Source organism: Camelus bactrianus, chromosome 7, assembly GCF_048773025.1.
Source record: "Camelus bactrianus isolate YW-2024 breed Bactrian camel chromosome 7, ASM4877302v1, whole genome shotgun sequence".
NCBI classification, from domain to species: Eukaryota; Metazoa; Chordata; class Mammalia; order Artiodactyla; family Camelidae; genus Camelus; species Camelus bactrianus.
This window is the reverse complement of record NC_133545.1, coordinates 66,090,341-66,114,080: the sequence shown is the minus strand read 5'-3', so window position 1 is coordinate 66,114,080 and position 23,740 is coordinate 66,090,341. Positions and strand designations below refer to the sequence as shown.

At 35.0% G+C, this 23,740-nt stretch overlaps 1 protein-coding gene across 8 annotated transcripts in view; it reads left to right on the top strand.

Annotated features, from left to right (window-relative positions):
- RUNDC3B (RUN domain containing 3B) overlaps window positions 1-23,740 on the top strand; it is a 122,348-nt gene that overhangs the window by 92,158 nt on the left and 6,450 nt on the right. For 5 of the 8 annotated variants that reach the window (XM_074367525.1, XM_074367527.1, XM_074367526.1 and 2 more), the window contains 2 exons: window positions 3,652-3,798; window positions 10,436-10,557. In XM_074367525.1, coding sequence (XP_074223626.1) covers window positions 3,652-3,798; window positions 10,436-10,557 — 269 coding nt within the window. The remainder of the gene's footprint in view (window positions 1-3,651; window positions 3,799-10,435; window positions 10,558-23,740) is intronic. The other 3 variants (XM_074367529.1, XM_074367530.1, XM_074367531.1) reach the window with 1 other exon arrangement.

The window sequence follows — 23,740 nt, the reverse complement described above, 5'->3', positions numbered from 1 at the left end:
ACACGGAGAGATTAGAGAGTCCCACAGATACAGGAAACTGCATGATTGCTCCTGGTTACTCAGACATAGAGGGCAAGTGTGTGTGTGTGTGTGTGTGTCCAGATGAGAAAGGACTTTATATGCCATGCAAGGGAGCTCTGTGGAGTTACCAATTTCAGGTCAGATTTCCATTTAGAAAGATAAACCCTTGAAATAATATTTTCTGATGCACACACACACACTTATTGAGTACCTGCTTTATTCTAGGAACTGTGCTAGATACTGGGAATTTTAATATGAATGAGAAACAGGGAGGACACAGAAATTCTTGTACCGGGGAGAGCTCCTCAGGGTCCTTCTCTGTTTCAGGATCTTGAAGAGATAACTGCATGTCGTGTTAATTGCAGAATGATTCACAGTAGCCAAGAGGTAGAAGTAACTTCACTGTCCATGTATCCATGGATGAATGGATGAAGAAAATGTGATATATCTAAAGACCCTGTGTCTATATGCACACATATAGGCACAATGGACTATTATTCAGCCTTAAAAAAGAAGGAAATCCTGCCATTCATGACAACATGGTGACATTATGCTAAGTGAAATAAACCAGATGCAGAAAGACAAATACTGCATGATCCTACTTATGTGTGGACTCTAAAATTGTCAAACTTGTAGAAACAGAGAACAGAATGGTTACTAGGGCCTAGAGAGAGGGGAATTTGGGGAGATGTTGGTTCAGGAGTACAAAGTTTCAATTTGCAAGATGAATAAATTCTGGAGATCTGATGTACAACAATTTAATATATAGTTAACAATTGTGTACTGTATACTTGAAATTTTATAAGAGGGTATATCTTAAGTGTTCTCATCACACAAGAAGTTAACCATGTAAGTTGCTGGATATGTTAATTAGCTTGAGTGGTTATTTCGTATTGTATGTGTATATCAAATCATCAAGTTGTACACTTTAGATGTGTACAATTTTAAATTGTCAATTATACTTCAGTAAACCTGGGGAGGAAAAGATTGGATTTTTTTTCTTTTGTGGCCAAGTTCCTGAATAATTTCTATTGAGAATCTAGGAGAAGTTAGCTGTCTTACCAATTTAGAGGTAGATTCCACAATAAAGTTCTTTAAGTTAGGTATATTATTTCCACTTCTTTAGTAAATTAAATAATTTTACCTTAATGTATCTTTCTGTAGAATTATTACCTTAATGAGAGAATGTTAAATTGACTTGTCATCGAAATGTCAAGTAGAATCTATCTCATATAGAATGATTCAGTTTTTAGATTAGCTCAGTAATGTTAGCATTGGTTAGAGTTTTATTCAGTTAAATACTAATGATCACGTAGTTTCTACCTTTAATTGCCCCTGATTTTGCACTATGAAATAACTAATTGTTTAAGATGAACCTATTTTTAAGTTTGGCCAGCTAAGGAAAAAATCCTCATTCTTCATATTATCATCATTTGGATTACTACTGAGTAGATCTTGAAGTTAACTAGATATATTTTGTTTGTTCTAAGGTAAGTAATAGGATTCTCTGATTGCATGCAACCACAACCAACTCTTAAGCACAAATGGAATTCATTAGATTGACATCAGTAACTCATGGAATGGATAAAGGACTGGAAAAGTAGACCTGAAAAGAGGTACTTCAGAGAGTTGGGAAGTCAGAACATCAAGAATGTCTCTTCGCTGGTACATTTTAGTTAGGACCTCACTGCTGGAATGAATAAACTGCTTCTTTTGTTTATTACTCTCAGTGAACTCCAGTCAAGATTCAGAATTCAAGGATGGGGTTTTCAGCCTCTTAATTCACTTGCCTGCTGCCTGGTGTACGGAAGTGGTGAGAGAGGGCCTTCCTTACACAGGATCCTCCAGGAAGCTTTCCTTCTTGTTCTGGCAGGGCAAGTGCCAGCATTTAGTGTGTCCACATTCCTCACAAATGGTGGGAAACAGATGCAATGTGGGTGAAAAGTGGTCTTAATCAGTATGCTGAAATCTCTTATGTTCTGTTCGAGTACCGGAGCTTCCCAGAGAATACAGTATCATTAGGATTTCTAATGATAATTACTGATAGTTCAATTACTTATCATTAACTGAGTTCTACCAATGTTGTTTCCTCAGACGCACGTTTGCCTTTCCTGCATTCTGCTCTGACTATTTCTTGTAGGCCACTTACGACACTGGAATTGAGCTCTCCAGTGACATGCACTAGAACCCCTAAAGAGGGAATATGTGAAAGAAAAATCTAGCAAGAGAACCCAAAATAATGATAGTTTATTTATAATAGGTTCTCTGTAGTAATCTGCATCTCTGCTTTATACGATTTTTTGTCAGTCTTAGAAGTTTTCTAATTGCTCTTTGTTGTTTTCATAAAAACCAATGATAAAGTCCCTTAAAAGTCCTTTAAAAAATTTTCATTCCTTTCCCACTGAAATGGAATCTTTGGACCTAGCCTAGAGGAATATCTTAATGGGATACTTCATCGTCGACTGCTGCCTGTTTCACCTCTAGTATTCCACTCTGAGAGACAGTCTACTGTTTACATCAGATACTGTTTCTTTATGGACATAATGAAGCAAATAGTTTTAAATGCACACAGGTATCCTGTCAGATCTGTATTCATATGTAGCTTGCTAGAAACATATAAAAAATAGGATTATTCCGGTAGAACCACGGTTAATAGCCAGAGGTGTGCAGGTTGATTTTTTCTAGTGCAGGGTTGTTTTACTAGCCCACCAGTGACTCTGCCACCTACAGCAGGACTGTTGTCTCTGCAAGTCAGTGGCAGGCACATGTTACTTTCTGATAGGAGCTGATGGCTCAGAACATGGATGCACTGAGGTTGTGGACTCCTGTTTCAGAAAGTAGGTTGCTCAGGTGGAACTTTAAGGTCTTTTGGAGGTAGAATAAGAGCTGTACAAACAGAATTCTGTGTTAAATTAACTACTAGTTCAAATGTTGAATTAGTCTTGTGAGAATGATCAGTTGGTTTGTGAAGTTGAAATTGTGGCAGAAAGCTAGTTCTTTTGCAGTTGTTATAACAGCTCTACAAAAACGAAAATAAACCATGAGTTGTAATGGCTTAATTCTGTAGTTGAAATATTTCCAGTGGATTATATTGTTCAGTGCAGTTGTCGTTGATTTAATCATTTGTGGGGCTTTATTAGTGGTCCCCTCTATCAAAAACAATTATAGGAACCTCATGGATTTTTCTTTCTTCCATCATTTTTCTGCATTAGTTTATTTTTATTAATTTTAATTGTTTTGTTTACTGAGTTAAATTATTTCAATAGATTGTGAATTTTGAAGCTAGAGAATCACGCACATGGAATCTTTACTTTCTTTGATATTTTTAACTGTCATCTGATCACCTGTAACTTTAAGATATCACCATTGCTTTGTAGTTGAGATGTAAAATGCAGTCCCTTAGTCCTTTAGCAGTATCTCTGGGGAAGAGATAGGAAATCTGAATTTCACAGGTAGTGATTTGTAGACAAAATAGTCCTAGCCCTGACTAGCCTACCTGTAGTTCTGTTCACAGTCTGTTAATATACCATTAAAAAGGTGAATTTGGGGGCGGCCTAAATTGATGCCATTAGGTTCCTCTGCCATGCAGAGCAGTGAAGACAAAAGCACTCACCATCTTAATATTCACAGGACTGTGCTAAAGAATAATGATTTAAGATCAAGACAAGAGTTAACTGCCCACCTCACCAACCAGTGGCCTTCCCCAGGAGCTCTGGATGTCAATGCTGTTGCCTTGGATACGTTGCTTTACCGAAAACACAATAAACAGTGGTATGAGTAAGTGTGATACCTTTTTTTCCAACTAATTTACAAATTTAGTTGTACCAAAACGTATGGCTGTCCACTTTGGTTTCTCATTCTTCACTTTTAGCTTAGAACAAATATAGGATTTAAGACTATTTTGGCTTGGGAAGGTTAGATTAAGGCAGTGGAATGTGTTAATGTTTGAAGATAAGGCACCCTGGAAAAGTAAAAAAAAATTGAGAAATCCTTACGCAATATTATACGCCAGCTACCTACTTAAGTTAATCTTCAGCCGGTCATTCAGTTAAGTCTGTGAGCTCATATTTAATGAGCCATCTATTTTTTTTAATTGAAGTATAGTTGATTTACAGTGTTTTGTTAGTTTCTGGTGTATGGCATAGTGATTCAGTTATACAGTTTTATATATATATATATGTTTTTCATATTCTTTCCCGTTATAGGTTATTACAAGATATTGAATGTAGTTCCCTGTGCTCTACAGTAGGTCCTTGTTGTTTATCTAGAGCCATCTATTTTTGAATTCTGGCGTTAGTGTTTGTATTTGCCTTAGGACTAATTTTCATGCTTATTAGAAAACATCAAATTCCATCTCATGACAAGATAAAAAGAAATTTACTTATTCTTGGTGGTTCTGAATGAGTTTTGTTCATTTTCAATAAATCTAATTTTGGAGGACTTTGAAGATACCATCACTCTACCTAAAGGCCACAAGATCCTTTTCCTGTTTTTGTCCCAGTGTTCAGGACTATTTCATTTAGTCACAGTTTCCCAGTAGTGAAAGAGCTGCAAAATCTTTGACTATCTTTAGGTAATCTTAATTTTGGAACTTGTAAATTGTGTTAACTTCTTTTCACTTTTAGCCACTTTCCCATCTTGGTAATTTGTTTCAATGTCTTTATTTTCCTGTCTGTCTGCAGGTAAATTTTTGATCATGCTCCCTCCCTCCCTCCCCTTCCATCCTCTGTCTTCCCTTCTCTCTCTCCCTGTCCTCCTTTCCTCTCCATCCTCTCCTCCCTTCTCTTCTCCCTCCTTTCTCTCCCTCTTTTTGTGTTTTTCCCTGCTTTTCTTTTAGAGCCCTTGTTTTAACTTTCACTGGTAGAGCAACACACTTCTTTCTGTGCTTCTTAGGGTGCCTTTCACTAGGTATTAAGTAGCCAGACATTAAATTACAGAATAAATTAGTGGAACTCTCTTTACTATCTACTATACCACGCTGCTTAATATGATTCAGAGAGTTGACTGACTCTTTCATGGATTGGAATCAAGTCCTTTTATGCCCTTAGGAAAGTTATAAATAACTGGAATATATCTTATTTGCTGGTATACAATTTGTATCTTTCTTTGGCATATTTCATTAATGGAAGAAGATTAGTTTGTTTGTATTTCTAATTTATAGTTGAAAAACTTAATTTTTAGCAATACTTGGTACACTTATCTATACATGAAATGCTCCTGCTTTTTTAACTGCAAAAATATTATGTCCTGACAAGTTAAAAGACTAATAACTATGCCTTTTTATTGCAATATTTACATTGTCACTTTAGATGGTGGGAGGTAATATATTTTAGCCAAAGGACTTGCATGTACCCCTACCTGCCTGTAGAGCTACTGAAGAACCAGTGAGGAAGTCTAAGGGGAAGATTTATTTCTAATTTACCTTTGCATATAGTAATAGTGACTGGTTGTTACAGAGTCTTACAGCAGCAACAAAAATAATTATGGTTTCAGAAAAGAATGCAGTGTAACTGCCTGCTTGTCTGTTTAGCATGGATCCAAATTTTATACCTCTTGACTCAGTTACTCCATTAGTTAAAGAAGAGGCACCCATTCCTTCCCAGCATCATCCTTTAATCTGACTTGACCTCAGATGTTGACATTGCTTTTTGATGGCCCTATTGCCAAACTGATATCCCTGAACAGAAATTATGAAGCTAGGAAGTAGTACTGAGATCCCTGGGACTAGAGTTTAAAGTCAGGACTTAGAGGTATCTGCTGCTTCCTTGCTGTGTAGCACTAAGCACCACTTCCTTTTCTTACCTGTTCTTTCTGCACATGAAATACTGGCGGTAATGCCTATTTAAACAGAATCATAAGTCATATGAGGTAATAAGTTCCTGGAACCCAATCACTTCCTGGAAAATCTTTATTTATTTATTTTAAACTTCTTTTTTATTGAGTTCTAGTCAGTTTACAATGTTGTGTCAATTTCCAGTGTAGAGCACAATTTTTCAGTTATACATGAACATACATATATTCATTGTCTCATTCTTTTTCGCTGTGAGCTACCACAAGATCTTGTATATATTTCTCTGTGCTATACAGTATGATCTTGTTTATCTATTCTACATATGCCTGTCAGTATCTACAAATTTCGAACTCCCAGTCTGTCCCTTCTCACTCCCCTCCCCCCTGGCAACCACAAGTTTGTATTCTATGTTTATGAGTCTGCTTCTGTCTTGTATTTATGTTGTTGTTGTTGTTGTTGTTGTTGTTGTTGTTGTTGTTGTTATTATTATTATTATTATTATTATTATTATTATTATTATTATTATTATTATTATTTTTAGATTCCACAAATGAGCGATCTCATATGGTATCTTTCTTTCTCTTTCTGGCTTACTTCAGCTAGAATGAGATCTCCAGGGACATCCATGTTGCTGCAAATGGCGTTATGTTGTCAGTTTTTATGGCTGAATAGTATTCCACTGTATAAATATACCACCTCTTCTTTATCCAGTCGTCTATCTATGGACATTTAGGCTGTTTCCATGTCTTGGCTATTGTAAATAGTGCTGCTATGAACATTGGGGTGCAGGTGTCTTTTTGAAGTAGGGTTCCTTCTGGTTATATGCCCAGGAGCAGGATTCCTGGGTCATATGGTAAGTCTATTCCTAGTCTTTTGAGGAATCTCCACACTGTTTTCCACAGTGGCTGCACCAAACTGCATTCCCACCAGCAGTGTAGGAGGGTTCCCTTTTCTCCACAGCCTCTCCAGCATTTGTCGTTTGTGGACTTTTGAATGATGGCCATTCTGGCTGGTATAAGGTGGTACCTCACTGGAAAATCTTTGTTTATAGTCTATATTATAATCTTTTTTGTTTATACTCTCAAAGGACCTTGTATCTTTCATATTTTCAGAATATACACTCATCCACCAGCCCAAGCTCTGCTTTCCTAGAGGTTGTAAAACCTTATGTAAAATTAAAATGACCAGCAAATCCCTAGTTGTTCAGAATAAACAGTAGCAACTTCTTCATGTAAAAATGGAAACTTTGGATTTTCAGAACAGGATAGTGAGGTATAAATCATCTTTGAAACAGATCATAACTTTTTATCAGGATCTAGTTTCTACTCTCCTCGAATTTATAATATAAGCCAAAGCTCTTGAACTAACTTGATCACTAATTCTTCTTCATTGGATCAATATCTTACATTAAGTTCAAGAAACATTTATGAGAAACTCCATGTTACAGAGGAGGTAGCCAAAACCTGTTTAGTAGGGAACATTAGCTCTCTTGATAATATGGAAAAAGAAACTGACCCCATAATGAGAGTTGTTATAATTTGCTGCTTAAGAGTACGGGATGTCCAGAGTTATTTCTCTCTCTGGGCTCTGCAAATTTATTTTCCCAGTTGGCTTTGAGAAGAAAGAAGGTGTGCTGTTTGATCCAGTGAATTTCATGGATTTGTTGACATTTCTTAAAATGAGCCGTTAGATAACTTGGCTGTGGTCACCTGATCGTGGAAGGATCCTTTTCACAGTAGATCTTAAATTTATTTACGACACTGATTATAAAACTTTAAAAATATAATTTCCAGTTTATTTCTTGATTATTTAGACCTGGAAACATTAGTTATGCTGGATTTTGTTGTATCTTTCCCTTTACTTCAAACATAAGAATATCATGTTAAAAATTTTTAAGTTATTACAGGCTTGCTATAAGAGCTCAACAATGAATAAATATATAAAACACGTTCCCTAAGACACACATAGAGCAATCGATTACTTTTTTGTTTCTAAAATAAGTTCTGTTTTAATGTATATATGTAAAATCTAGGTCACATGAGCTTGTTAGATATTTGTTATATAATCTTATTAGATTATCTGTTTCTTAACCTTTTTAGATTATTGCCTAACCCATCATTCCCGTCCCAAAAGATCAAATTCATTGTCACCATATTCATCTTTTCTACTTAAGGTTTTTTAGTTTTCTAAATTTATCATTGTCTCCCAATTTGGCTGTAATTTATAAAATTATTAAGAATTACAAGCTTTTACAGGCCTTTCATTATCTACTATTTAGGCTAATTTTTCTTACTGACTTCTGATGCATTCGATATAATCACTTCAGATGCATTAGAGGTTCTTCTTCCCATGTGTTTTTCTAATCTTTTTAAAGAAGAACTTCCTCAAGCACTGAGACTGTAGGAGTCTTTTATAGATAGTTAAGTTTTTGCATTAACCTGACTCACGTGTATCCCCCTCAAGCTCCCTTGCATCCTTCCATTAATTTTAGGAAATTAAGTTTATAGACATTTTGCTGTAGCAAATGCTTATTTTGTTCCTTAAACATACTTCTATGAAAATCAAACCAAGAATAAAAAGAATGGTCTATCTCTTTTTCCATGCACAGCCAAGTGCCTCTATGTATACAGTGCGCATCTATTTGTTTTTACTTTCTGCATGTGGATAATGTCTCCTTCTGTGGATCACACACTGTTGTCCAGTGACTACCAGATCATGTTAAGTTATTACTGAACTCAATACATCTGATGGGCAAATAAGTGACAATAGATTATTCATATCATTATTTCTGGTCATTGATACAAAGTGTAGGCTTCAAGAAAAACTTACTTAGAATTGAATTCAGGTCTATTGCTTAATTTCCTTTTAGTTTGCCTTCATTTGGTATCAGATTCTATGTATAGAGGTCTGTATTCGAATGGTTTTAAAATGTTTAAATAGTAAGATGTCGAATGCAGTGGATTTTATTGTCTCAAATGCTCATGACATATGACAATTCCTACAAGTTAAATTATATTTAACAATGTAGTGGCATAGATTAAACTATAAACTTTTATATAGTCATAATACATAACTCTTACTATCTTGGGTTCTTATTTTGATTAAGCTATTGCCATTTTAGAATTCCATTCTGAGAAATAGGAACAGACTGTTCATTAGTTTGACATATCTGGTGGGCTACACTTAAATCTTATAGTGTGATTTTAATAAGTCTAGAATTCTAAGGTAGGACTTATACGATATTTTAAAGAACTCCGATAGACAGATAGTTACTCCTTGACAACAAAATAATTTGTCAGATGGACCTGCCAGTCGCATTGGAAATCAGGTAAGAATGTGGAAACCAAAGCCATTCTTTGTCATTACTGAATTAGATTCCTTTTAGATGATGGTGACTAGTTAGTTCCATGAAAAGAAGATATTGTGTGATACTGTTCTTAATGTCTTATGAGTAAGGTGCTTAATTCTGGCTTACAATTTTTATTATTGCTTCAAAACATCGTTGTCTACTAAATTCTGTTTTAATGTTTATTGACATTTGGTTAAGTAAATAAAGCCTATAAATGTGAGGAGAGTAGAAAGGTCCCCAGATCACTTTGGATTTAGAAGTGTGATATTCTGAAAGGAACTTCCATAGTCCACACAAAAAGCTCATCTTGTATTGGTGTTGCTGTTACCTTAGGATGCTTTCATGGTCTTTCCTTCCTCTGTGGATGACAGCCCTTCACATTCTGTAAACGTGTGCTGTCAAACTCTCAGTCCTTCCTCGAGAGTCAAATGAATTCTAAGTCCTTTTTGCTTCTGGGTATTTTGTTGTTTGTAAATATTCTATGCATAATTTTAAATTTAATGATACTAATTAAAAAGTTTCCGATAATGAAATAACAGTGTCAGAAACTTATCTTAAGCCGTTCATTTTAAAAAGCAAGCCTTCTACCTATTAGGCACAGGAAAATAATTTGATTAAATACAGTATAGTTTACATGGTCTATCTCAGCATTTATAACTGAATTTATAACTGAATTTTTCCTCTGTTGTAAATAATTTCTAATGAATTTGTTTGGTATAAAGTGGGCTCCTAATTACAAATAGGTAAGGGAAGGAGGTTAATTATCTTGACAGTGATTTAACACAAAGAGTATTTTACTACCCAACATTTTCTAAACTTCTAAATTATAGGAACTGATAATATTAGTTTGTTATTATTGTTATGTAGAAACCATCTGTAAAAATATCAGGGTACTGGTCTTTGGAGATACTAGCTCATCATTAAGTTATGCCAGTTTTGTTTCTACATTAAGTGATGAGAGGTTTTCTGCACCTTTGGCAATTGATAATGGCCATTTCTTAACTAACTTGATCATCAAAAATTAGTGTAAGGATTTAAATTTGTGTGACAAATTTTCTCTTTTCCTTTTTTAGTAGATTAAACAGACTTCCAAAGAAGGTAGAAAGAAAAGTATAATGGAGATCATATTGCAGCCCTGATAAAGTTTAGGGAGAACAATGGGGAGAAATTAACCAGAAATTCAGTAAATTGAAGAAAATCATTTAAGAATGCTTCTAGGAATTCTTTTTTTTTGTGAGAAGAAATTAAACTAGTATTTCACTCTTGTCTTACAGAAAAAGTTATCAGAGTCTTGACCAGTTATCAGCTGAAGTTAGCCTTTCTCAGACTTCACTGGATCCAGGTCAGTCACAAGAAGGAGATGGAAAACAAGACACATTAAATTTAATCAGTGGAGGTAAGAAAAAAATCTGTTGAAAAATTACGTTTTCCTGCACTATATATACTTTGGTTGCAGAGAACCCCTGAAGAATATTACTGGCATTTCTGTGACGCATACTAGGAATTAAGCTGCCGTTATGATTAAAAATGGTCCACTCTCATTTTTTTCCCTCATGTGTCTGTAGCTGACCTTCTTGAAAGATACTCTGTCATTGTTACCTGTATTTCCTCACTTCCTCTCCTCTTTTTTGCCCACTCCAATTTGGCTTTTGTATCTCTACCACTTGCTAAAATAAAATGACTTTTATCGAGGCGATCAATCAGTGGCCTGTTGCTGAAGTCAGTCCTCTGTCTTCATCCTGTTGAACTTCTCAGCACCTTTTGAACCAGCTGATCACTTCCTCATTCTGAAGTCACTTTTGGTGCTTTATTTTCTGAGTATTCTGAAAAACCTGGGGAATAAACATGAAAGAGTCTTATTTTTTCCTGTTACTGCCTTCAGCTGTGTTCTAGTGACCCCTCTCCATTGGGTTGCATCTTCTTGAACAACATCATAGTCCAATTTCATAACTTTTCAGGCTACTTTCAATTATATGATCACATTTAAGTTTCTGAGACTCAACCTACTCATTTTTAAGCTTCAATAGCGTAGTTGGTTCAAAGTTCTTTTCCTTCCTCCCCCCGAGTATAGGCTAGATCTGTGACTCTAGCATTTTGGATTGGACAAGTGGTGCTGGTATGATCTGCTAGATCTGTGACTCTAGCATTTTGGATTGGACAAGTGGTGCTGGTATGATCTGGTGCTCACATTTTTTCTCTCTTCTCTGCCCAGTTCTACATCTGCTGGTGTGTGTGAGGGCTAGGGAAAGGCAGAGAAGTCCTTACCTTGGATGGACTGTATTCCTCTATGCCTCCAATTTCCTCTGTCTTCTCCATTACAATAAATAACACCATAGTAGTTACCATCCTAGATGCTACTTTTTCCCCTTGTGACTGGAAGTCAGTTTATTAGCAAGTCCTGTCAGCTTCCCATACAGCACATGGAGGCAGTATGCATTGATTCCTCATCCCCATTACTGCAGCCCTAGTCTAAGCCACCTGGACAACGCCTCTTGGGTGGACTATTTTCATCTCTCATTCTTGCCTCCTCCTCACAGTCCATTCTCCGTATACTGATCAGTGATCTTTGAAAACATAAATCAGAAAATATTATGCCCCCACTTAAAATTCTCTAATCACTTTCAATAACAATCAGGATAGAATCGAAACTGCTTATCATGGCCTCCTACATGATCTTGTCCTTACCAGCATCTGCCTTGTTTCATACCACTCTTCTGTTTGTTCCCTACACCACAGCAAACTGACCTCCTAACTCTTCCTTCAAGCTGGTTTCTGCTTCAGCTCTCTTTACACTTGCTTTCCCCACTGCCCTGAAACTACTTTCTTAAGGTCTTTGCTTGGTAACCTCTATCAAGTCTCTGTCCAAGTATCAGATCTGTAAGGTAGTTTTCATTGACTGTTGTACTTTAAAATAACCACCCCATTTCTGTATCTACCCTATCCCAGGCACTCTGTCATGTTGCCCTACATTATATTGCGATTCTTGTCTGTAACTCCCCACTGAGATGGAAGCTTCCTGAGGGTAGCATATCTTACCCATATTTTCACCTGATAAAGACAAAGCTGAATTTTCTGCTTCTTTTAAGATGGTTGTTGAAATATTCTCAAAGGGCCTTAGTCTATTTTAGTAGCTTAGTAAATAGTGTGTATTAACTACAGATTAATCTGTTTTTGATGATGTGGATAATAAAGATAACATATTAGAGTATCTAATGTAAATGGAAATGAGTAAACTGGTTGTCATATTTAGAATATGTATATTTTAAAAAACTAATGCATACTATGGATTTATTTGTAATGACTTCATATAAAAGGCACATTTATTTAGGGTTTTAATCTAATTTAAATTATGGGCATTTTAGTATCAATAGGACAAAATTAATAATGAATATTTTTATACTATAATAACTAATGTATAGAGGAAGAGGGAGGAATGAATAGGTTGAGCATACAGAAGTTTTAGGGCAGTGAAACTACTCTATATGATACTGAAATGGTGGATACATGCCATTATATGTTTATACAACTCATAGAATGTACAGCATTAAGAGTGAACCCTAATATAAACTATGGACACTGGGTGATAATGACGTGTTCATGTAGATTCATGCATTGTAACAGATATACCACTCTTGCAGGGCATGTTGATAATAAGGGAAACTATGCATGTCTCGGGTAGGGGATCTATGGAAAATCTCTGTACCTTTGTGCTCCATTTCTTTGTGAACCTAACTACCCTAAAAAAACAAAGTCTATACATATATTTTAAGTATTGGCTTTAATAATTCAAGATTAAATTTGGGTATGAATTTCCATACCCATACCCAAATACTTAATAAAAGGATCCAAAAAAAGAGTAAACCTTAGTCCAAAAATTCACCAAGTTAAATCCAACAACAAAAAGGGATATAGTATATTTAGGATTGTGTAAAACAAAAGAAGATTTTTTTCTAAGTTTGAAGACACACATTCTTTCCATCTACAGTGTCCCCCCATAAAAGCCATACAACAAGGAAACCATACTTTGGTACATGGATAACAGGAGAATTCTCCTGAATTAAAAATTTCATAAACCACCCACATCATCCAGTTCTCTCCTCCTGAGGAGCAAAAACTATGAACAGAATTGCTGTTAAAAAAAAATCATATCAATTGAGAAAAACTATTCAGTTGATGGAAACTTCCCCCAGAAAAATAATAGGGAGGCATGAAAAAACTGTAACACAACCAATATAATTTTATTAAACATTCTCAAACAAGCATTTTGAGATAAAATAAAAGCATTTTAAATCCAAAATCAAAAACTAAAAACAGAAATGTTTAAGAAACAGGAAGAAATGAAGTGACACAATTAAACTCTAGAAAAAAATGAAAGAAAAAGCTAATCATATCAGAAGTAAATATTAAATTATAATGTCTCTACCGCATTCTGTTGATTCTTATTTTGTAGTTGGCTTTGATAACTATTAAGTTTAAAAAGCTAAACATCTAGTCTGTTCTTAGAAACAATAATTAGTACATATATGTAAACAAAAAATGTGCAGTAAACTGTATATATGTATTTACATGCAATGTAATGTGTCTATGCAGTCAAACTGTAATAATTCTACCTAATAAAACTGAAAAAGGAGAAAAAATTATGTCTCTAAAGAAAACTAGATTTGAATGAAAACTTAATATAGGATATTGAAGAAAAGCAGTAAAACAACCAAGAGAATGAAAACAAGATAAAGAAAGAAGTAAAATGAGTTAAGAAGTGGTTGAATTGGAAGTCAAACCAAGAAGACTGACCTTATTTATCAGTGTAGTCACCGAAGAAGACAAACAGTGGAGCAGAACTGATACTGAAATCTGTAACCCAAGAAAAGTATGTGGACATAAAAGACCTAGTGTACAAATTGATAAGGCTAACCTAATGCCAGATAAAATTAACCTGTAATTATCAACTCCAAGACATATCCTACTAAATTTATTAGACGTTAACAATAAAGGAAACACATTCTGGGCTTCTAGGCAAAATGATCAAATAGCTTACAAGAGGAAGAGAATGAGACACTAGCATTATACCTCTCTAGTTTTACGTCGGTAGCAACTAGGAAAAAACTACAAACCTTGGTAAGTAACGTAATTAAAACAGAAGTAAACTTGCCATCATGTAGAAAAAGAAACATAGCAAATAGAACAACATCAAAATGTTGAGAGAACACCAGGAAAAATTGACAAAATAAAATGGCAAAGAAAACATATAGAGAGAGAGAAACATAGGAAATATAGTAAACACTTAATAATTATAACAGGATTATAAGTTATTCAGAATAGCTAAAATATAAAGAGAAAGACAAAAAGTATACCAGGCAAATGGAAACACTGAGAGAGCAGAGATTGCAAGCCTGATATCAGACAAATAAGAGTAACAAAAACACACTAAGCATCACAAAGAAGGACAGGTTTCAGTGCTAAAAGCCACAATTAACATGTAACAGGATTATACACCACATAAAAGCATCTACCTTTATAGGAGACATGACATACTATTCTCAGTATAAAATCAAATGGTCAGAAAATAAGTGAGGGCATGTAAGACCTAAGGAGCATAGTCAGCAGGGTAGCTCTAATGGGTATATGGAACTTTATTCTATTTAATAGATAATATTCATTATTCTGTTTCTGTTTTTTAATTGAAGTAATTTTTTTAAAATTGAAGTTGATTTACAATGTTATGTTACTTTCTGGTGTACAGCATAGTGTTTCAGTTACATATGTATTCCTTTTCATATTGTTTTTCATCATAGCTTATTACAAAGTATTGAATATAGTTCCCTGTGCTCTACAGTAGGACCTTGTTTATCTATTTTATATATAGTAGTTAGTGTCTGCAAATCCCAAACTCCCAGTTTTTCCCTCCCCACCCCTTTGCCCCCCCTGGTAACCATAAGTTTGTTTTCTCTGTCTATGAGTTTGTTTCTGTTCTGTAAGTAAGTTCATTTGTGGCATTTTTTTTTGAGTCCACATATAAATGGTATCATGTGGTATTTTTCTTTCTCTGTCTGGCTTACTTCACTTAGTATGACAGTCTCCAGGTCCATCCATGTTGCTGCAGATAGCATTATCTCATTCTTTTTTATGGCTGAGTAGTATTCTACTGTGTATATGTACCACAACTTCTTTATGCAGTCATCTGTTGGACATTTACATTGCTTCCATGTCTTGGCTATTGTAAATAGTGCTGCTGTGAACATTGGGTGCATATATCTTTTTGAATTACAGTTTTCTCCAGGTATTTGCCCAGGAGTGGGATTGCTGGGTCATATGGTAAGTCTATTTTTAGCTTTTTAAGGAATCTCTGTAATGTTTTCCACTAATGGCTGCACCAAATTACATTCCCACCAAAAGTGTAGGAGTATTCCCTTTTCTCCACACCCTCTCTGGCATTTATCACCTGTAGACTGAATTTTCAGTGATGGCCATTCTGACTGGTGTGAGGTGATACTTCCTTGTAGTTTCAATTTGCATTTCTCTGATGATTAGCAATATTGAGCATTTTTTCATGTGCCTATTGGACATTTGTATGTCTTCACTGGAGAAATGTTTAAGTCTTCTGCCCATTTATGATAATATGCTTTCTTAAATGCAGATGAAACAGTCACTAAAGTGATCATACATTAGCTCATAATGAAAACAGTAAATTCATAAAGTAGAAGTATCACAGACAGTACTCTGATCACAATGCAAAAGAACCATAAAAATTATTGATACTCTTTTTTTTTAATCAAAGAGGCTTTCACCTGGGAATAAATAAACCTAGTAAACAACTCTTCGGTAAAAGAGAAATATAAGCTAAAATTGTGAATTTCTAAAAAAAAATGGCAGTGAAAACTCTTCGTAGCAGATTTTGTGAGATTTTCTTAAAACAATAGTCAAAATTTTATCGTATTTATTTACTTTTATTATTAAAAATGATTCCCAGCCCAAAAAACTAGGAAAAGAACAACAAAGTAAAGAAAATAATGATAAAATCACAAATTAATAGAAAAAAATCTACTTAATAAATCAAAAAGCCTTTTTTAAAATTAACAAATTAGAGATCTAGCTAACTCAATCACAAAGGGGAGAACACACAAATACACAAAAATATAGGGAATAAGTATAATCTGATAAATACAGTATGAAAAAATTAAAAAATTATAGACCTATATCACTTACAGATACTGATATAAAAGTTCTAAGCAATACATTAATGAATAGAATCTAGCAACACAGAAAGAAATGATGCACCATAACTAGATAGATTTAATCCAGGAATGTAAAGTTGATTCAATACTGGGAAATCCATTAATATGATACATCATATTTAATACGTCATATTAATAGATCTAAGACAGAAAGGTTATCTTCCACAGATGCCAGAAAAGCCTTGGACAGAATTCAACACTTGTGTGATAAAAACATTCAAGAAAAAATAAATGAATAATATTTCTTTTACATGAACATGTGTATAGGTGTGTGTATGTCTTTGTCCTAAAGCCAGCATCTTACTTAGTGGGGAAATACTAAGATAGCCATTGTGTCCACCACTATGTAACATATACTGGGGATATTAGCTAATGCATTTAAAGAAGAAACTTCTAGGGATATGAGAGTTGGATTTTGCAACTCATACCATCAACCTAGGAAACACAGAGAAATAATACTACTAACTTAGATAAAAGTAGTCCTGAGAAATAGCAGGATATAAAATGATCAGACAGAAATCAGTAGCCTTCACATATATTACAAGTAACCAATGAGAGAGTCTATTAGTTAGGGGTAAAACAATGTAAATCATGGCAGAGAATATAAAATATTTAGACACTGCACATTTCTTGTTAAATTGTTTCCTTTATGAGGAAAGCTATAACCATTCTTAAGAGTCAGAAAAGTAAATGGAAAGAAATGGAAATAAATACTTTGTGAGTTTTCCCTAAATTAATGAAGAGTTAACACAATCCTATATATGCTTTTATTTTCTAGTCCAGTAATCACACGTGTAGAAATTTACCCTGAAGATATACTTAAGTAGTACAAAAATGCACACAAGGTTATTCTGCTTAGTGTTCCCTCATGTTCTGTACTTTTCCCTCAATGCTTATCACATTTTAAGAAATTTCTCTGGCTACCACCTTTTTAAAATTTAACTTTTAATTTTGAAATAATTATAGGTTCACATGCAATTTAATAAGTGATACAGAGAGCTGCATGAACCTTTCACTCAGGTTGCCCCATTGGCAGCATCTCACAAAGCTGTAGTACAGTATCACATCTGTGAAATTGAGAATACGATCCACTGATTTCATTCAAATGTACATGTACTCAGTAGTGTGTGGGTGTGTGTTTAGTTCTGTGCAGCTTTATCACATGTGTAGGTTCATGTATTCACCACCATAGTCAAGATACAGAACAGTTTCTTCACTACAAGGATCCCTTGTGCTGCTCTTTTATATCCGTACCCACCTTCTTCCCAGCCTTGCCCTCTGTCTCTACCCCTTCACTAACCCAAGCAAGCGCTAATCTGTTTTCTGTTACTAGAATTTTGTAATGCAATTATGAAGAGTACTGAGTAAGTCAGATTAGTATGTAGGCTGTTGGAATTGAATTTTTTTTCACTCAGCATAATTCCCCTAGGATCTATCCAAGTGTTTCTGTGTATCAATATTTCCTTTTTCATTGCTAAGAATATTCTATGGTATGGATGCACTATCATTTTTGTTTTGTTTTGTTTCCAAAACTACTCATTGAAGGACATTTGTTTCCTTTGGGGGCTATAAAGCTGCTACTATTGACTGAATGTTTGTGTTCCCCAGATTTGTATGTTGAAACCTAATCTCTAGTATGATAGTATTAGAATGTGGGTTTGGACAGGTGATTAGGTGTGAGGACAGAGCCCTCATGAATGGGATTAGTGCCCTTAAAAAGAAACCCCAGAGAGCTCCCTTACTCCTTCAGTCATGTTAGGACACAGAAGAAGACTGCTGTCTGTGAACCAGGAAAGGGACCATCACCAGACACTAAATCTGCAGGCATCTTAATCTTGGATTTCCATCTCCAGAACTGTGAGAAGTAGATTTCTGTTGTTTATAAGCCACCCAGTTTATGGGGACTAAGCTGCTATGAACATTTGTTTGCAGGTTTTTGTGTAAACCGAAGTCTTCGTTTCTCTGGGATAGATGCCTAGGAGTACAGTTGCTAGGTTGTATTGCTAGGTTGTATGGGAGTTACATGTTCAGGTTTTTAAGACACTGCTAAATTATTTTTCAAAGTGACTGTACCATTTTGCCTCCTTACCAGCAATGTGTGAGTGATCCAGTTTCTCCACATCTTGCCGTCTTTTGGTGTTATCACTATCTTTTATTTTATCCATTGTGGTAGGTATACCGTTTTATCTCATCATGGTTTTAATTTGCATTTGCCTGATGGCAAATGATGTTCAACATCTTTTTACATGCTTATTTGCCATCTGTATCCTCAGGTGAACTATCTTCACATTTTTAACCTGTTCTTTTATTGGATTACTTTTTTTTTAAACTTTGGAGTTTTAAGAGTATAATAGATAGTTCTAAAATTGATACTTGTTAAAAAAACACTCATACTTGATGGATAAAACTGTACATTTTTTCATGATCTCTTAATGTAAATTAATCTTTAAAAAATGTTAACTCTTAAGGAAAAAATTTTATTGAAAGTGAGGCATTTCTTTTACTGGCCTTTTCTTATATTGAATCCTAGTAAAAATAAAATGAAAATAGTAAAGTAAAATTAAAAGACATTCATGACATCATCCTAGTTTTTTTTTTTTTTTTTTGAGGGGGGAGGTAATTAGGTTTACTAATTTATTTTTAGAGGAGGTACTGGGGATTGAACCCAGGACCTTGTGCATGCTAGGCATGTGTTCTACCACTTGAGCTATATCCTCCCCCTAGTCCCAGTTTTATAATATTATGTATATCTGTTTTTCTGTATGAATGTAATCTGGACAGTAATTTCATTCAGATTTCTTGTTATGTGCTTTGTTTTGTAACCATCACCACAGTCTAATTCCAGAACATTGCCATCACTCAGTAAAGGCCTGCACCTATTCAGTAGTCCCAACTCCTCCTTTCCCCTGCTGCTGGGTAACTACTAATCTACCTTCTGTCTCTTTGGATTTGTCTATTCTGGACATTTCATATAATGAAATCATACAATGTGTAGCTTTTTTTGTCTGACTCCTTTGACTTAGCATAATGTTCTCACAGTTCTTCCATGTTGCAGCATTTATCAGTGCTTCATTCCCTTCTATGCCTGAGTAATATTCTATTGTATGAATATACCACAATTTGTCCATTCATCTGTTGGACATTTGGATTGTTTTCACTTTTGGGCTTTTATGAATAATGCTGCTGTGAACATTCATGTACAAGTTTTTGTGTGAACATATATTTTTTACTTCTCTTGGGTATATAACTAGGAATGGGATTGCCTGGATCATACATTTAACCATTCGAGGAACTGCCAAACTTTTTTCAAGGTGACAGTATCATTTTACATTCCCTCCAGCAATAAGGGTTTCAGTTTCTCCTTACCCACACCAACACTTCTATTGTGTCTTTTAGGATAGCCATCCTAGTAGGTGTGAAGTGGAGTTTCGTGGTTTTGATTTGCATTTCCCTAATGAATAATAATGTTGAACATATTTTTATGTGCTTGTTGCTCGTTTGTATATCACTTTCAGAGAAATGTCTACTCAGATCTCTTGGCCATTTGAAAATTGCATTATCTTTTTATTGTTGAGTTGTAATAGTTCTTTTTGTGTATTCTGGATGGTAGATCCTTATCAGCTAGACAATTTGCAAATATTTTCTCCCATTCTGAGGGATATATTTTCACTTTCCTGCTAATGTTCTTTGACTCACAGAGTTTTAAATTTTGACGGTCCTATTTATCTAGTTTTTCTTTTGGTTGCTTATGCTTTTAGTGTCACATGTAAGTAACCATTGCCTAATCCGAGATCATGCATATTTATACCTGTATTTCCTCCTAAGAGTTTTATAGATTTAGACCTTACTTCTAGGTCTTTGATCCATTTTGAGTTAGTTTTTTTGTATATAGTGTGAGCGAAGGTTCCAGCTTTATTCATTTGCATGTGGATATTCAGTTGCCCCTAGACCATTTGTTGAAAAGACTATTCTTTTCCTCATTGAATGGCCCTAGAACTCATGTTAAAATTCATTACCCATACATATATGAGTTTATTTCTGGATTCTCAGTTCTATTCCATTGGTCTGCGTGTCTATCCAATGCCACGTTACCCTTACTTCAGAACCACCCTGTCTTAATTATTGTAGCTTTGTAGTAAGTTTTGAAATCAGGATGTATGAGTTCCAGAACTTTGTCTCAGCTATTTGGGGTCCTTTGCATTTCCACATGAATTTTATAATCAACTTGCCATTTCTGATAAAAAGGCAGTTAGAATTTTGATGGGGATTACATTGAATTTGTAGATCGACTTGGGAAACATTGCCAGCTTAACAATATTGTCTTCCATTCTGTGGAAATACGGGATCTTTTTCCATTTATTTTAACCTCAAATTTATTTCAGTGATATTTTGTAGTTGTCAGTGTACAACTCTTAAATATTTGGGGTAAATTTATTCTTAAGTATTTTATTCTTCTAGATGTTATTGTAAATGCAGATGTTTTCTTAGTTTTATTTTCTGTTTGTTACTTCTTTTAGGCTGTAAGCATGGATTTAAAAAATTAATTTCATTCCTCTGTATCTGTAAAAGGGAAAATAAAAGTGAATTCAGTTGTCAGGAACTTCACATTCAGAGTCCCATCTCTTCTGAATCATTTTTAATAAAAATTGTCAGTGGCTGTGTCTTTCCTCACAGTATCATCCACTGTTGGAGGGATTTATTTTCAAATTACCAACAAATATTCTGCACATTTTTGATGCAGACACTTTCCTATATGCCTTAGTTTCATTTTCTTCCTCAATTACATCAGTGTCTTCTAAAAGTTAAACAGCTTCTCTTCAAAGGCCACAGGAATTCCATGATAAATTGATGTTTGACATCTTAACAGAAATCCTGCATGATGCATGAATGTCACACCAGTTGCCTGTGCTTTAAAATTTCTTTATCTATTCTGAGGAGTTTCTTCTGCTTTCAGCTACATGCCTGGCCTTGGGGATAAGCAATCCTTTTTGCATAAGTCACTGAGATTCATCTACTTGCAGGATTTTTCTCTTTATTACAGGTTTCTTTTTTCACATGCACTTTTGTGTTGTTTTACAAGAGAGTATGAATTGTAGCAATTCCAGTAATGAGTATTTGTTTCAGTAATACGAAATTTATATCCCACTGTCTGTTTTCATGCTTTTCTATGAACACATTCTTAATTTTAAGGGCGAATTACACTGTTAATGATTTTGAAGTTGTTTTAAGCAGCATATAAACACATGTAACTCAAAGTGATATCAATGTGAGTGCCTGTGACCAAGTTCAGGTATGCATATGGAAGAACAACTATGTCACAACTCCCTCTTGGCCAGCTACAAGTACAACATACGTCGGTTCCAATAGTTTGAAATTTTATTGCACAAAATGATGACGACTTATTTTCTTGACCATTGATCACATAGAGGTAACATGGTCCTTACACAACAGCTTAATGTAACATTTCCCCTATATTTATGGGTGTATGATTGTGGTTAAGGAACCTCTTTAGGCTTTCCTTAAAATTAGGATACATATTTACTTCCTCTCCGTTTCCTCATTGACTCCTTCCTCCCTACTCCAACTTCTCTTGCTTACAGTGTTGACGATCTCACCATTCACTTATCAGTTCTCAAAAACTATTCAGTCATGGCTCCTCCCACCTGACATTTTTGCCTTCAAGTCCTACCAGTTTTAAGTTTCTAAAGATTTTTATACGTGTTCCATGCTGTGTCTTTTCCACTGCTAACCTGTTTCAAGCAGCTGCTATAGCTGTCTTACTGATTTCCCTATAAACATTTTATTTCACTCAAAACCATTCTTCACAGAGCCGTCAAGTGTTTAAAATACAAACTAAATGTGTAATTCCCTTATGTTAAAGCCTACAGTGGCTCATTGCTATGTAAGAATATGATTAAGAACATAGTCTCTGAATTCAGAAGACTTGATTTTAGTCCTAACACAGATGTGTTATTATGATTACTCAAGATAATTTCCAGGCTTCTTAATGTGAACCCTGAGGTCTTCAGTGACCTCTGCCCATTCCTCTAGTTTCATTTCTTGCTTGTAGTTCCCTGTACCTTGGGTACTCATTCCTCCCTCTGTGCTTTGTTCATGCTGTCCGTCTCAGAGCCTTCCTTTTCTGGTTTCTGCCTCCTTGGGCATGTATGTCCACTAGGGTTCAGTTCAATGGCCACTTTTGCCCTGAAACTTCTCTAATTGTTCCCCAACCCATACCTTCTGATTGGACACTTGTCCTTCGAGTCTGCATAATACCCTTTACTTATTATTCCTACTACACTTACTACATTTTATTTTAATTTTCTTTCTGTGTCTCTTTCCACCATATACTAAGTCCCTATGGGCAAGAAGTGGTTTTTGTCACAATGTCTGACACAGTAAATGTTGCTGCATGAATGACTTAATAACGTTTGGATCAGTACCATCTGAAGATTTGTATAGTCCAGACTCTGTATCAGTACATTGAAAACAAAACTGATTTTTCTTGCTATAAAACAAAAATCCATTTTCTGCTCCTGATGACTGACTAGTTTCTGGTAGGAACTACCACTCCCCCAGTCATCTGGGCTAGAAAGTTTCATTAACCTTAAGTTCTTTCCCCCCATATCAATAAATTGCTTTTAAAATATCATTTTTAGCTCAGATTTTAACATAGTTATTTTTAATCCATTGTAATAATTTAAAGTGTTTAGGTATATGCATATGTGTAAAGGTTAGCTACTGTTGACACTGCATGAACATTCAAGACTATTTTGGAATAATCACCTACCATCCTCTACCTTAACACAGTTTTGTTTATTTCCTTTTATATGTATAGTTGCATAGCTGCAGTCACAATGGACAAAATCATTTTGGATCCTTGTGCACCTTTAGGAAAATTTTTTATTTTTAAATAAAGTGTTGGAATGAAGCCCCTTTTGGCTTCCTTGAGGGGGCCACACTGCCCTGAGTGTTCCACATCATCAGTATTTTCAGAGACTAGATGTAGGTGTTTGAAGGCTGGGATCTATAGATCACCCCTGCTTTCCTGGCTGTGCTGCTGGGCTCTACTGTATGGTTTGTTTCCTTAGGGCACAGCTGAGGACTTTAGGTACCTGGCCTTCTTCCCCCACTCCAACTTTTTGTTGTGGGTAATTTCAGACCTATAAAAAGTGAAAGAACAGGAGAATGAGTACCTGTATATGCTTAGAACACCTAGATTCACCCACCAGTCATTACTGTTTCACCATACTTAACTTATCTTGCTCTTGTGGGCATGTGCTCCTCCGTTTACTCATATATCCATGTCTTCTGTTTTGCTCAGCCATTTGAAAGTACATTGCAGAT